At 34.5% G+C, this 13,146-nt stretch overlaps 2 protein-coding genes across 8 annotated transcripts in view; both read left to right on the top strand.

Annotated features, from left to right (window-relative positions):
• Window positions 1-966: 966 nt before the first annotated feature.
• Window positions 967-7,132, top strand: LOC128674361 (zinc finger protein 429-like). Of its 2 annotated transcripts, XM_053752856.2 has the most exons (5): window positions 967-1,138; window positions 1,258-2,154; window positions 2,441-3,201; window positions 3,687-3,853; window positions 4,856-7,132. In XM_053752856.2, the coding sequence occupies exons 2-5, from the start codon at window positions 1,266-1,268 to the stop codon at window positions 4,878-4,880; spliced, it is 1,842 nt and encodes a 613-aa protein (XP_053608831.1). In that variant the 5' UTR covers window positions 967-1,138; window positions 1,258-1,265; the 3' UTR covers window positions 4,881-7,132. The 2 variants fall into 2 exon arrangements, with proteins under 2 accessions (XP_053608831.1, XP_053608830.1); XM_053752855.2 differs by having other exon boundaries at window positions 968-1,138; window positions 3,687-7,132.
• Window positions 7,133-7,709: 577 nt separating this feature from the next.
• norpA (no receptor potential A) overlaps window positions 7,710-13,146 on the top strand; it is a 59,582-nt gene continuing 54,145 nt past the window's right edge. For 3 of the 6 annotated variants that reach the window (XM_053752583.2, XM_053752581.2, XM_053752579.2), the window contains exon 1: window positions 7,710-7,898. The gene's annotated coding sequence lies outside the window, so the exon portion shown is untranslated. The remainder of the gene's footprint in view (window positions 7,899-13,146) is intronic. The other 3 variants (XM_053752584.2, XM_053752580.2, XM_053752578.2) reach the window with 1 other exon arrangement.

Below are 13,146 nucleotides of genomic sequence, written 5' to 3'. Positions count from 1 at the left end.
CATGATCGAACCTAGTAATTCCATGAGTCAAGATTAGCGTCTTCCTTTCTTGACAGACTGTAATGTAAAACAAGTCAACAACTTTACAACAACGACAGTAAATAAGTTGCCTTACTTTGCATACTTTTAGTTAGTAGTTCTATTTATAATGTGATCACTTTAGCAAAAAAAATTAGCTACAAATCTAAAGCAACCATATTTTAATCCTCAGTTACCTATTTAAAAAAATAATAAATTCATGATAATATATAGTTAATATTATATAGATATATTATATAGTTAATATTATAAAGATAATATTTCTATTTAAATAATCTAGGTTTACATTTGTATTTAGTTATAGATTACTTAGTAAAGCTTTTTGAGAATCGTAGTACATCGCTACAAGTGGTTAGGTATTTAAATAACCTCTATTCAATGGAGTACTTACTAAATCCATGGTTGATCATTATCAACTTATTATCAACAAAGAAATTGAATAAGTAATCAACCTAGGTTCTATTATCATTATAATACAACTCAGGTTGCTTACTTATTAAATTTATTTTATTAACGTAAGGAGTGTTTTTATAACATTGAAAAATACGTAGTTTTATATTTTTATTTAAATCGTTTGCAGGATTTCGTGCTGTTTGTTACTGGGCTACTGGATATGTCTAAGGTAGCAATATTAAGATGATGATGAGATGTATTTTGTCAGCCAAAATGTTTTCTGGGTGAAAATTTTCGAGCTTATTGCTAAAATGTCATCTTTCTTTAATGTCATTTGATTTCATGACATTTTGATTCGAACCTTCTTGCTATTCTGTAAAGTCCAATTTACTATGAAAATATATAACAGGCGGTAAAATTCAACTATAACTTTGTTCTTGTTTTGGTACCTTTTACCTATCTTTCATTGATATTACTATTTTATGAAGATTTTGTTTATTACGAATTAGTATGAAGATTAATATGATTGTTTGTAATTTGACTACTTTCATTTTTAAACTAAATTTAAACCGTGATTATGATCGAGCCATTGATAGCTTTCGAAAATGAGGGTATTACAAAAATTATTTGGACAGATCGTTAATAATGTTACCTTCAAAATGCTTCTTTCCACATTTTTTCCTTCAAGACTCCGACGGTACACGTGGTAAGTGAATTTCCCCTCATTTTACTAATAATTTCACAAATAATTTTCTAAATTTACCTACATTTAAGTCACCGCAGTTGATTTGACGGTGGAATAAACATGTATTATTGTTTTGATAGGCTAAAAAATGGACCAGGGGAAAATCCTCATGGAATCTGATGCGGTTTATCCAGTACTCCTCATCCCCAAACAGTGCACTACCCTGGAAACTAACTGTGATGCAACTGATAATGTTTTCATTGAAGTGAACATCACATCTCCAGACACCGAAGGGAATGAGATGTGTATTTACTCAGGATTCTGCAATGTCAAACTTATAGATAGCTATGATGTCCATCAGTTAGATGCTACTACTGATAGTGAGGTGAGCTATGTTGATAATATAGAACAAATTCCTCTTATTTCAAATGATCCCAGTACCCAAGTGGCTCTTCCACCATACAACCAATCTCAAGTTTGGATAGATCCTGCTAGAAGTCCATATGTGTACAATCAGTTTGATGCCATAGAAACACAAGAATATTCAGTTCAATGCCATCAAACTCATACCAACCACATTACGGTTGAGCAACATAATACTTACATCACTCAAAATGTTTACAACTATAAGGAGTCTATCAATTATGCTTCTGTTGAAGATTTCGAGCACAAAAAGTTTAGAAAAATACATATGAATGAGACATCAACACAACATAATGCAGAATCAAATAACTTAAATCTATATGAAGAAGATGAATTTGAATGTGGAGTATTCCTGTCTCAGTTGCCTGAAGAGATTATGAATGAGAAAGAAAATCGTGATAGGGAAGAACGTAAATTCATAGGTCTTCAAAGTGAGAATGGAGCACTGAAGCAACTGATGTCTACGGACATCCAATCTGCTTCAAAGCAACGTAAGACAATACTGTTTCTTGGTCATGACTCTCACTGTGGCCAAACCATACAGAAAATAGCTGTGAACGATCCCACATTAGAGTGCTCTAGTATTAATGAGATTGATCATGATGTTGAGATTGGTGAGTTACTTGACTATTTATATTTTTAACAGTTACGTTCAAATTAGAATTTATTGTTTCAATATGACCTTTGATTTTCAATATTTTTTATCATTAAATATAACTTCTTAACTGGTTTATATCACTAGCTGTTCCTCTAATTTTCTTCTAATCACCATTTCCATATAACATTTTTTTAAAGAAAAAATTTACTGGCTTGTAAATTTCCTAATTACAAACTTCTAGATTGATAGGTAGTATAATTTTTATTCATCTTAATTAACTAACAATTAAATAAAAATTTCAGATGGTACCAGACCTTCAAAACCTCATCAGAAAAAGTACCAATGTGACAAATGCAAGCAAATATTTGATCAAATATCCACATTCAAGTTACACATGGTAGGTAACCATAAACTGAAGTCACATACTTTCTCATATGAAATTGAGTCTGCTTTATCAAAGGAAATGAAATTTATGTGCACAGAATGTGGCAAGAGCCTTAAAACCCAGGAGAAATTTGAGATCCACTGCATGGGACACGGCGACCCCGAGTTGGAATGTAATAAGTGCCATAAAGTGTTTGCTTCAAAATTTACCTTACGGACACACCGCAAGATTCATACCAGGAAGTACCCATGCAGTTATTGTTCGAAGACATTTTCTGATGCAGACGATTTGAGATCTCACTGTGCAAAGATCCACTTCATGTTTATGTGTGATTCTTGTGATTATGTATCAACAAAGTATGTTGATTTATCCGTACATCTAGAACTGCATAATAACACTCAATCTCGAGTCAAAGAGAATAATATTGAGCTCTCTGAAACATTTATGGATGATGTATCTGAAACTGATATAATTGTAATGAATCCGGAAGCCTCATCTATGAAATGGGAGCCTTCTGAATCGGAGTCAATGTCCAAATGGGGTCAGGGGGAGAACCAGGCCCCGATGTCCAAGAGTGAGGAGATAAGGAAGGCGGATTCTGTGATAGCAAAAGTAATGTCCAATAAAATGTTCCTCTTACATTCCAAAAAGGCTAGGAGACATAAAAGATATAATAAGGTAATTAAATATTTTCTTTCTGATCCATTCATAAAGATTATAATTACAATGGTGGATGATTAAACAAGATATATTACGGTTCTTGACTCTGGACCTTCTTCTTGAGTAAAAATAAGTTCAGAAAATATTCTGAACTTATTTTTACTGTTGGCGATGAACCTTATCACTACGCCGTAAAGATCAATTTGTATTGATAATAATAGTGATGACACATTTTGACGTCTATGAAAGGAGGTAGTAGTACTTCAATCTAAACAGACATCTCTTCTCTGAAACTAAAAAATATTTAGTACCTATATAAAGTTGTTTATTTAATTTCACAAGCTTTTGTTCGCGACTTCGCCCACGGAAATTCGTTCAGTACTTTTGAGATACCGCGAACAACAGACAGAGAGACGCGGCTGAGGACTTTACAGACACACTCGCATAGTCTGTGAAACTTTATTAAATGATAGCGATTACAACTTTTAAAAATTCAATTTCAGACTTGCGACGTCTGCCTTAAAGTGTTCGACCGCATCGGCGATCTGAAACGTCATCTCATCGAGCACGTGATCCGCTGCACGCTGGCCAAGACTCCAGTCAGCGTCAACGGAACCCTGAACATCCTCTGCGAAGTCTGCCAATCGGAAACCTTCACCAAAGTCGACAGGTACAAGGCTCATCTACGCGAACACGCCAAACTGACACTATACAAGTGCACATTTTGCGACAAATCATTCAGCGATTCCAGTAACTTTTCAAAACACAAAAAAATACACGGCACCACATACCTCCAGTGCGATCTGTGCCAAAGGAAATTCAACTCGAAAAAAATGATCCAACAACACATGGAATATCACAATAAGAATACGCCGGTCAAATGCAAGTACTGTCATAAAGTATTCCATTTTGCTTCTATGCTCAATAAACATATAAAATGCGCGCACACTAGAGAGGTTAACAACAGGTTTAAATGTAGGTTTTGCAATGATTATTTTAAGACTTTAAAAGAAAAGTGGGATCATGAATGGAGTATCCATAATGTGAGAAAGATGATTGTCGACTGCTTGATTTGTGGTTCCAAGTTTAGAAAGTATTCGGAGCTGAAAAGGCACTGTATGGACTACCACGAGATGGACATACCACCCGCAAAGAAATTACTGAAAAGGAAGAGGTTATAATTCTTAGGAAAATTGGTGAAAACCACGTGGCCCTAGTACTAGACCTATAAGTAGTTATATTTTTAAAGACTTTATTTTGTTTTTAAACGGCAGGTCCAAGTATTTGACTTGTATTTTTCTCTTGTTAGAAAGTTATAATTTTTTTTATTATTTATTTACATCCTAGTTTATTTAGAAGTCGTTTTGTTTTATATATTTAGTAAAAATCTGTGAGAATTTAATGTAAGTTATATACAATAATTGTAAGGCCCTCGCAACCGAATAAGAAAACAAATGTTCTCAAAGGTATAAAAAACACATGAGATTATGGACCAAATAATTAAGTATTAAAAGCAATGAGACTGACTTGAAACTTACTTAAAATTTTGTTCTGCAAACTCGCACACTAGCGCCACCATGGCATTCACAGCTTTATGAATGTAATGATGTCGCCAGTGTGCTGGTTTACGCCCTTTTAAATATATTTTATTCCTTGTTTTTTTTGTTTACAGAGGTGGAATATGGTGGTGGTGTTAATAATATTAATTCGACGAACATTTTTATTTGTTCATACAAAAAAGGTAATCTTATGAAGATACAAAGGTACTTTATTTTTATTCCTTATATATATTTTTATACCTTAATATAATTATCTAGTTGGGTAATAATAATATTTTCTTGGAAACTGATTTCTAAGATTTTAAATTCGTGTACAGTCGAGAGCATATCAACCTACTCGAATTCATTGCAAATTCGCACTTTACCTATATCACAATAGCATAAAAATCAATGAAGGCTAACTTGACATCCAGTCGACTGTACATTAAGTTTGAAAGTTTATTCTTGTACAGTCTACAGCACATCTACTTACAATTTCGCCCTTATATCGCAGCATAGACTTAACTTGACATGCGGTTGACTGTACTATCAGCTTGTTTAATTTGTATTCTGAAAATGCGACGAAACTTCCCTTGACCTATTATCACGGTAATAAGAAAATATCTATCGTGACAGTCTTTACTTTTAGTGGAATTTTCTTGCTTGTAATTATCTTTTACAATGTTGTAAGCTGATGTCCCAGTTTTTTGTATTCTTACAAGGTTCTGCAGGAATACTTCCATACTAATTTTAATAATACCTAATGAGACGACAAAATTCCGTCAATTGGTCTCTGTGGCTCAGTGGTTAAGAGCATTGTCCCGATTCTTTATTAATCTCATTATTAGTTTCAAAAAATCAAAACGAATATTGTAAACGTTAAAGTGTTTATTTGTCCTACTTCCACGTCAAAACGATGTAATAAATTAAAGTGATTTTCTAATAGGGAGGGTGTAGCACTCTACACTTGACATAGGTATGACACTTTTTACTTTTGGTAAACCGCGGGCAATAGCTAGTGGCTTGTAAGTAATAACAATAGATTGATAAGCTCGTAGTAAGGTTCCGTTGAAATTTTCTGCTATTGATTACATTTGTAGTAATAAGAAAATTTAATATTTTCGACACAGGTCCTTTTTTAATCAACAACAAAAAAATTCCTATATATTTTTAATTTTCTGTATTTAATATGTCCTAAGTATATTAAATACAGAAAATTAAAAATATATATGTTGAAAATAAATATAACACAAAATTTCGACCTTCCGTACATTGTAAGTGTAATTGGTCAACTTTTATGCGAGAACAAAAATTTGAGTTTTTTTTTATATTTGTTTTTAGCAATTTTAGTAATAAAAAAATTGATTAAAGTGCAGTTGGGGCAAATGAAATTAACCCACAATCTCACTTACAGAGATACAAGTGGATCAGCTTCATCTGCCGCTTGCTGTAGGCACACTAGACTGATTAAATTTTATTGATATTTAAGTATTACAAAATGAGAACAGAGTAATATTAACATCCTAGCTTTAAAAGAACGCATTCATATACAATAGTACATTATGATACCAATTTATATATTGGGCGTTAAATACCTGGCGGGATATTCGCGCAACGCGAAGTGAAGCGCAGTAATAAGGCAGAGTATATAATTATCAATGCACGGGTTTGTTCATGCGATGTTTTTCAACACATAAATGTGACGTAAACCGTTAATCAAAACAGTTTGACGTAAAACGATAATTAAAACGCTAGTCCCATAATATTTAGAGCAAAGAAAATTCGATGTTAGAAAATAACTTTTCCACACACACATGCTCGAAATTTTACAGCACTGTTCGACGTTTTATGTTAGGGTTACTTCAAGTATGTAGAAAAAAAATATCACTTTACTTTATTATTGCTCCCCACTTCGCATCGCGCCAAAATTTCGCCTCTTATGTAATGTCAAAACTTTGCTCGCTTGCATCATAATATGCTATTATGTTATTGCTTCAGATAGGTACATCAGCTTAATGTAAAGTTGTCTGTTCTAATTGATACCATAAATGGTAGGTACAGGATGTTATAATACACCAGTGTAGGTCTTCATGCTTTTTGGTATAAGACTAAAGGTGTCATAGTTTATGATTATATATTGATCGTGATTTAAAAGACTGAGGGCAATGTTGCCCCATGATTAAACTTTACTAAATCATGTACTTTTGTTACAGAAGTTAATACTTGTATAAATATTATTTATTGTAAAACATGATAGGTATAAGTAAATCTCTTTTTTATTTCTAAACTATGTGTTATTTGTTGATGTTTTTGTTGTTCGTTTAGGCTCTAGTGATATCTCTTACTTAATGTGAAATTATTGTTTTTTTTTCATATATATGTTTTACTATTAAATAAATCATGAAATCGAATATTTTTTAAGTTTAACATTAGCTCACATGCGGCCGCACACATGACCCCTGTGCGTAACTTCTATACTCATGATGACTTGAAGTTGCCGCCAAAGCTGTGGCCGTAGCACAAAACTTGTTCGGGAGAATCTAATTCAGATGTCGTTGGATAGCGTCGACACGCAAAGAAGATGATGAATGCTGTAATTATTTGTAATGTTAAATCAACACTATCGACCTTTTGTAATTTTAGTTACCACAATATTGTTAATTAGGTTTCGGGCATAGAGAATCTGTTCATTTCCTGCAGACTAAAAATCATAATTCATGTATTGCCATAGCCTGCAAAAGGCAAGTGACACATGCCAGAAAACAGGCCTAAGTCAGTCCATCACAGTCCATTACTCGCTCAACATATGTTAATCTACACCTGCTCGCACGAACCAAGCAGTGTACAGTGAACAACAGTTCGTCAGAGCATTTCGCAGGCGATTACGGCGTTGTATACACAAGCGGTATTCTCGGTCCGACCTTGGCGCCGCGCATGCGTACTAGGCGTCACCTGCCACATCCAAGCGGTCAGGCCACATTGAATTTCCACTTTTCCAGTCCGCGACAGCGCGCCGCGCCGGCAGCGTCTTTACCGCTCTGCACGCCGAAAAAGAAACGCGCGCGTGCATAAAAAAAAATAATACATCATCAATAAAAAATATCGATAAATAATATTTTATTGTATGCCCAGTGCGAATCGCTTGAAGTAAACGAGCGGACTTTGTTTTTCAAAAAGGTCAGTAATGGCAATAAGCTGTCACGTTTTGTCAATTCACTACGCTGTTAATAGGCTGAATCCATACAGGGTTAGTTTGACTGTTTGCTAGATTGATGCCGTACTCATACCTATAACGTTAGCTTTATTGCTTCTAGTAATGGAACGGTTATGTTAGTACATAGAAATAGCATTGGTTACACACAAGTATCACTTAAAATTCCATTCGTTTCAGTGTTCTGAAGCTGAAAGATTTCTTTGTCTAAACAATGTCTGTTTAGTATTAGTTAGGCGTTTGACTAATGTGCATATTTTAAATTTATCTATAGAGGAAAATGTTTGATAAGTGCAAAGCGAATAATAACCATTGAGTGGCTGCGATAGCCCCTGACCGCTCAAATATGGATTTATTATTACTGAAATAAATAATGATAACGTTTGTAGCTATATCCGAGATATAACACCAGTTATGATGGTATTTGGACGCGTATTTTACATATTTAAACTAAGTAGGTATTTAAATATAACATACTAGGTGCGCCCGGTGGCGCCGCTCTTGTGGGAGGTTTCAGTAAATTTAACCCGTATCGTTATTTCAGGTTTTATTCCATCAGTGCACCAAATTTTATTGAAATTGGTCCAGTGTTTTTCATCAATCCGAAAATAGGTACCTATATGCATTCTCAAAATATCTATTATCAAAAATCTATTCACTAATGAAATACCTACCTAGGCTACCTAGGTAAATAGACATTTACATTTTTTGTTGACTGTACCGTTAGTAGTAAGTGGTAACGGTACAGTCAAAAAAAAAAAATATTTGCGTCGAGGTTTAAGAGATTTTTGTTTTAATTACTTAATTTAAAAAATATTATTTCCTTGTTAATAGGTACCTACCTACCTATAATCTAAGCAAATTAGTATAATATATTTATAATCAACTAGCTGTGCCTCGGGCTTCGCTCCCGTAAGAATTTCTGGATAACAAGTACCTACCTATCTACCTGTGTTGTTCCATGTTATATTCTATCAAATTTCATAAGAAACCGTCCAGTAGATTTTGCGAGAAAGGATAACAAACATACACACATGTACATCATCACAAACTTTCTAATTTATAATATTAGTAGGATTTACCTACCTAATTATTTTTTTTGAACGTGCACTGTGTAACTTTTTGTAGAGATAGGTATCTAGGAGAGGTGTAGAGCGGCAGAATAGGTACTTTAGAGAATACCATGGTTGGAGCCGCCGGCAACAGTTAATATCGTATAAATCCGATGAGAACTATTAAAGGCCACGTCCTACAAAGCACTCGTTGACCTAGAATCATGTAATTTGCCAAAAATATGGGAAATAAAAGCTTCAAAAGTAAATTATTCTAGGTCAGTCTGTCATTGACCAGCCAAATTGCACAATCAAAATTTTGCAGACTACACATTATTAAAATAAATAATTTATAGACATATGATTAAAATACACATTTTATCGAAACAACTATTTATAGAATACAAATATACTGCATCTGTTATGGAATCCGCGAATAATTTCGTCACGTCTGCAAATAATATCGATAGTTTGTTTAATTATTTATAATAAACAAACTATCATTATAATAAACACGGGCTGATATAACCTCGTCTTCGTTTGATAACGGATCAAGATATGACTAATGTACGCTCTTTTATCAGGTCAACAAAATATGTGTATGTGTTGTAAATATATCTAATCTACTATAAGTAACTTTAGCCCCCTTAGCCCGTTGGACATTTCTGAAAGGAAAACCGTTTCAAATCTTTTTGAACTATGTACAAAGTCAAGCTAAAGTATTTTTTGTTTCGTTCGTACAATGTCAAATATTGTAAGATGCGGTAGTGACAAAACATACTTTAGCTTAAAGTATGCTTTAACTTTTTTACGAATAACAGGGATATATAACTGACTTTGAATGATTCAACATTCATTGTAATTTCCAAGTTCTGTACAAACAGCTTTATGGTAAAAAAAAATTTTAGCTATTTTGCCACCACAAATTTGCCACCACCCCAGGCTCTTCACCCTATTAACCGCTAAAATTCGATATTCCCCAAAATCTTTCAAAATTGTCGCTCAGTAAAAATCTACTTCTATTTGGACTGTTGGTAAATCGACGGACTTTCAGGGCTTTTTATAAATCTATTAAAAAGAACTGAATTAAATTGCCTTTAAATAGATCAGACTTTAATCGATGTAAAGATATAATTGAGTTGCAATATTAATTACTCGACTAGTTTACGAGATCAAGGTTATTCTGACACGAGATTTGTGTTACCACGAGCTAGTTGAAGTCGTTTTTATTGTCCATTTTACATTCTTCAACTCATCTTTGTATTGTAAATATAATAATAATCTATTTTATTTAATTATTATTGTTTTTAAATCGTAGATCATTTAATAGTTAGGTGTACTATTAAATTATCTACGATTTAAAAGTTCCTACCATTTTGTATCTGTCTACGATGAAACGACATATTTATTGGTATCTATTTATTATCATCTTCCGCCCTCATCATCCCACTTCTGGGGTCGGTGCAATATGTACTTAATTCACTCCATTTTTCGCAAATATGTTTGTATTACATTCTTCTTTTCTTTTTCATCAATTTATTATAACCATATAACAAGCGAGCTTAAACTACCGGTCGTACCTACAAGGGATTTCCCGAAATTCCCTCAGGAAAAATTGTATTTTTTCGCGTACTCGAGAGAAAACACTATTACTTTTAAATTTCTAAAATCTAACCAACAACGCTAGACAAAATTCGAGATAAAAATATAACTGCAGCCAATAACAAAGCCCGTTGATTAAAAAAGGTAAAATCTAGAAGAGTTGAGGCAAGCGAAGCTACCTCTTGACCCATAACCGGCGGCAGATCGTAAATAACTAAGCAAGCACTGATCCAAGCTATAAATTAACCTACCGTAACAGAGCGAAGGGATTTGTATTTATAGAGTGGGTTGAAATCAGTTATATTGAGCTCCCTTATGATCGCCCTAGGCGCCCCTAGGCTGCCTAGATAATGGAATTAGATGTTGGAATAATTTAGTGCACACTTGTATACACAGCACATTAGCGCCACCATCCCATTTTTATTTCTTTTATTTATTATCGAATACTAAAAGCCTGAAATACCTACGTATGGCGTGTAGTTCCGCCCTAGAATAGGTCCCCTCCATATGCTCCCGCGGATGTCGAGGCGACTAAGCGTCACACAGCGTTAGGTAACAGCTGATGGGCAACGACAGCATTCCTAAAATAGGTTGACGTGGGGTGTTACAGTCGCAAATGCAACCGGGAAGTCCTGGAACACGCGAAGACGAGCTATTTTGCTTGAACAGTGAGTTTTAGACAGGTAGAATATAATCTGGAAATTACTACTGTTATACCCAAATTCCCACGAGAGCGAAGCCCAGGGACGTAGCTAATAAATTATAAGTAATTATTGTTTTATGGACAACGGCTAAATTTGTTAAATAAGTTCGAGATCAGTCCTGTAAAATGTATTACCCGAGATTAACACGTTAAAGTAAACAATAATACCTATGTATAATACCTATGTATAATAATACCTATGTACCTTCAGCTTTATTAAATTAGTATATATCGACCTTCAATAACTCATATAAAGTCTAATTCACATGAAACCTATTCATTCGTACGTAACTCGTAACAGAGACTATAAGGGTTCTGGAGTTCTGCGAAGCCGGTATGTGGAAATGCAGCATGCAATATGCATAGTGCTTTGTAGAAGCACTGGAAGCCATAATGTTCAGTGAAGCAAAGTTATCCTTCAGGAAATGCGAGATGGAAACTTGATTTCTGATTAAACTTCTACTGAAACCCACCGGGACATAGTAGCATATTGTATGAACGGTAGCCAACAAACTAGATTTGTAAGTAAGTAAATAATATAATGCATACTTCCCTCGAGGACTATTTTCCGCTGTTAGGCCTCTAATTGTCTCCTGCTGCTTAGTAAAGCCAGCCCCGCTCCTTATACGAGTATAATGCTTTTTAAAAACAAATTATCATCAACAGCCATTTAAACGTCCCCACTGCTGGGGCACTGGCCTTCCTTACGGATGTATAAGGAAATTGGGCCATGTCCCACCACCCGGGCCCATTGCGGATTTAGCGAATTTTAACGACTGCAAAACCGGGACGTGCCTTTACGTGCCTTCCGAAGCCTGGAGGTGCTCAAGATAATTTTGGTCACCCGCCCAATGACCGACCATTGTGAGTGTCTTAACCGCCACTAACACTGGCCGAGCGCGCTACATAACCAGTGCGCGATTGAGCTCCCTATGGAGTTTTATTTAAATAGAGCTATTTAGGTATGTCCCACTGCTTTGCACTCAATTTCTTCCACGCATTCCTGTCTTTGGTGTTCTCTTGTCATTTATTGTCGATTCATTTATAGTCATTGTCATATTAAAGAGTGCAAGAAAAAAAAATAACAATGCTTTTTTATTTTGTTATTATTTTTAGAACGATACTCACAAGTTTCTATTTTTCGGAAAATTACGACTTTCGGAAATTGAAAATAATTTCAGTAGTAAAAAACTATTTTAAGACTACTTATTTTATTTCCGAGTTATCGAAGATGTGTAAGTGAATCTTCGACGGGATAACCTCCGATACTTGTCCCGACTCCCGTAGGATTATAACGTACCACTCGAAACCCTCTTAAGCCGATCGCTTTTCATTTTCCCAATTTCTATCCTATAGAATTATTATATTTTGTGATCTACTACTACTGCTAAGGTAGGTATCATCAATTTATAAAATTCTCTATTCATTTCGCTCTATCTCGTTTTAGTTACTGCAGGTTTTTGCTTGGATAAAATAAAATGGATCACGATCCTTTATTTATATTTAAAAAGCCATACCTAACCTATTATACTTACTTTCAACCTTTATCTGTTTAACTAAGAATCAAAATGTTAGGTGGCTTACCAATAAGAAAACCCGACAAACCGACTCTGAAAACAGAATATCAATGTGTTTCTAGCTGATAACTACCATAAAGCAAACTCACAAAGTAAACGAAAACAAAGTGGAAATCCAAATTCCATTGCTGGCCTATAGGTATTTACACGGCACTTCTAAGCCTGCAGAGCAAATGGCCAAAGCAAATGGTCTGTCTACAACATGCTCTGTGTACATAAGAATAAAACTTGTCGCTTACAGCAGGAAATGCCGAGATTCGAATTATTCCAGTGCAACCCT

This window comes from Plodia interpunctella, chromosome 12 (genome assembly GCF_027563975.2).
Source record: "Plodia interpunctella isolate USDA-ARS_2022_Savannah chromosome 12, ilPloInte3.2, whole genome shotgun sequence".
Lineage (NCBI taxonomy): Eukaryota > Metazoa > Arthropoda > Insecta > Lepidoptera > Pyralidae > Plodia > Plodia interpunctella.
This window is presented reverse-complemented; position numbering and strand designations above follow the sequence as displayed.

What these genes read in the sequence shown, in the direction of transcription:
- LOC128674361 (XM_053752855.2), top strand. Translation starts at nt 1,266, where the DNA reads ATGGACCAGGGGAAAATCCTCATGGAATCTGATGCGGTTTATCCAGTA. An exon ending in TGATCATGATGTTGAGATTG is followed by an intron (nt 2,155 to 2,440) that starts GTGAGTTACTTG and finishes TAAAAATTTCAG; the next exon opens with ATGGTACCAGACCTTCAAAA. An exon ending in GACATAAAAGATATAATAAG is followed by an intron (nt 3,202 to 3,686) that starts GTAATTAAATAT and finishes ATTCAATTTCAG; the next exon opens with ACTTGCGACGTCTGCCTTAA.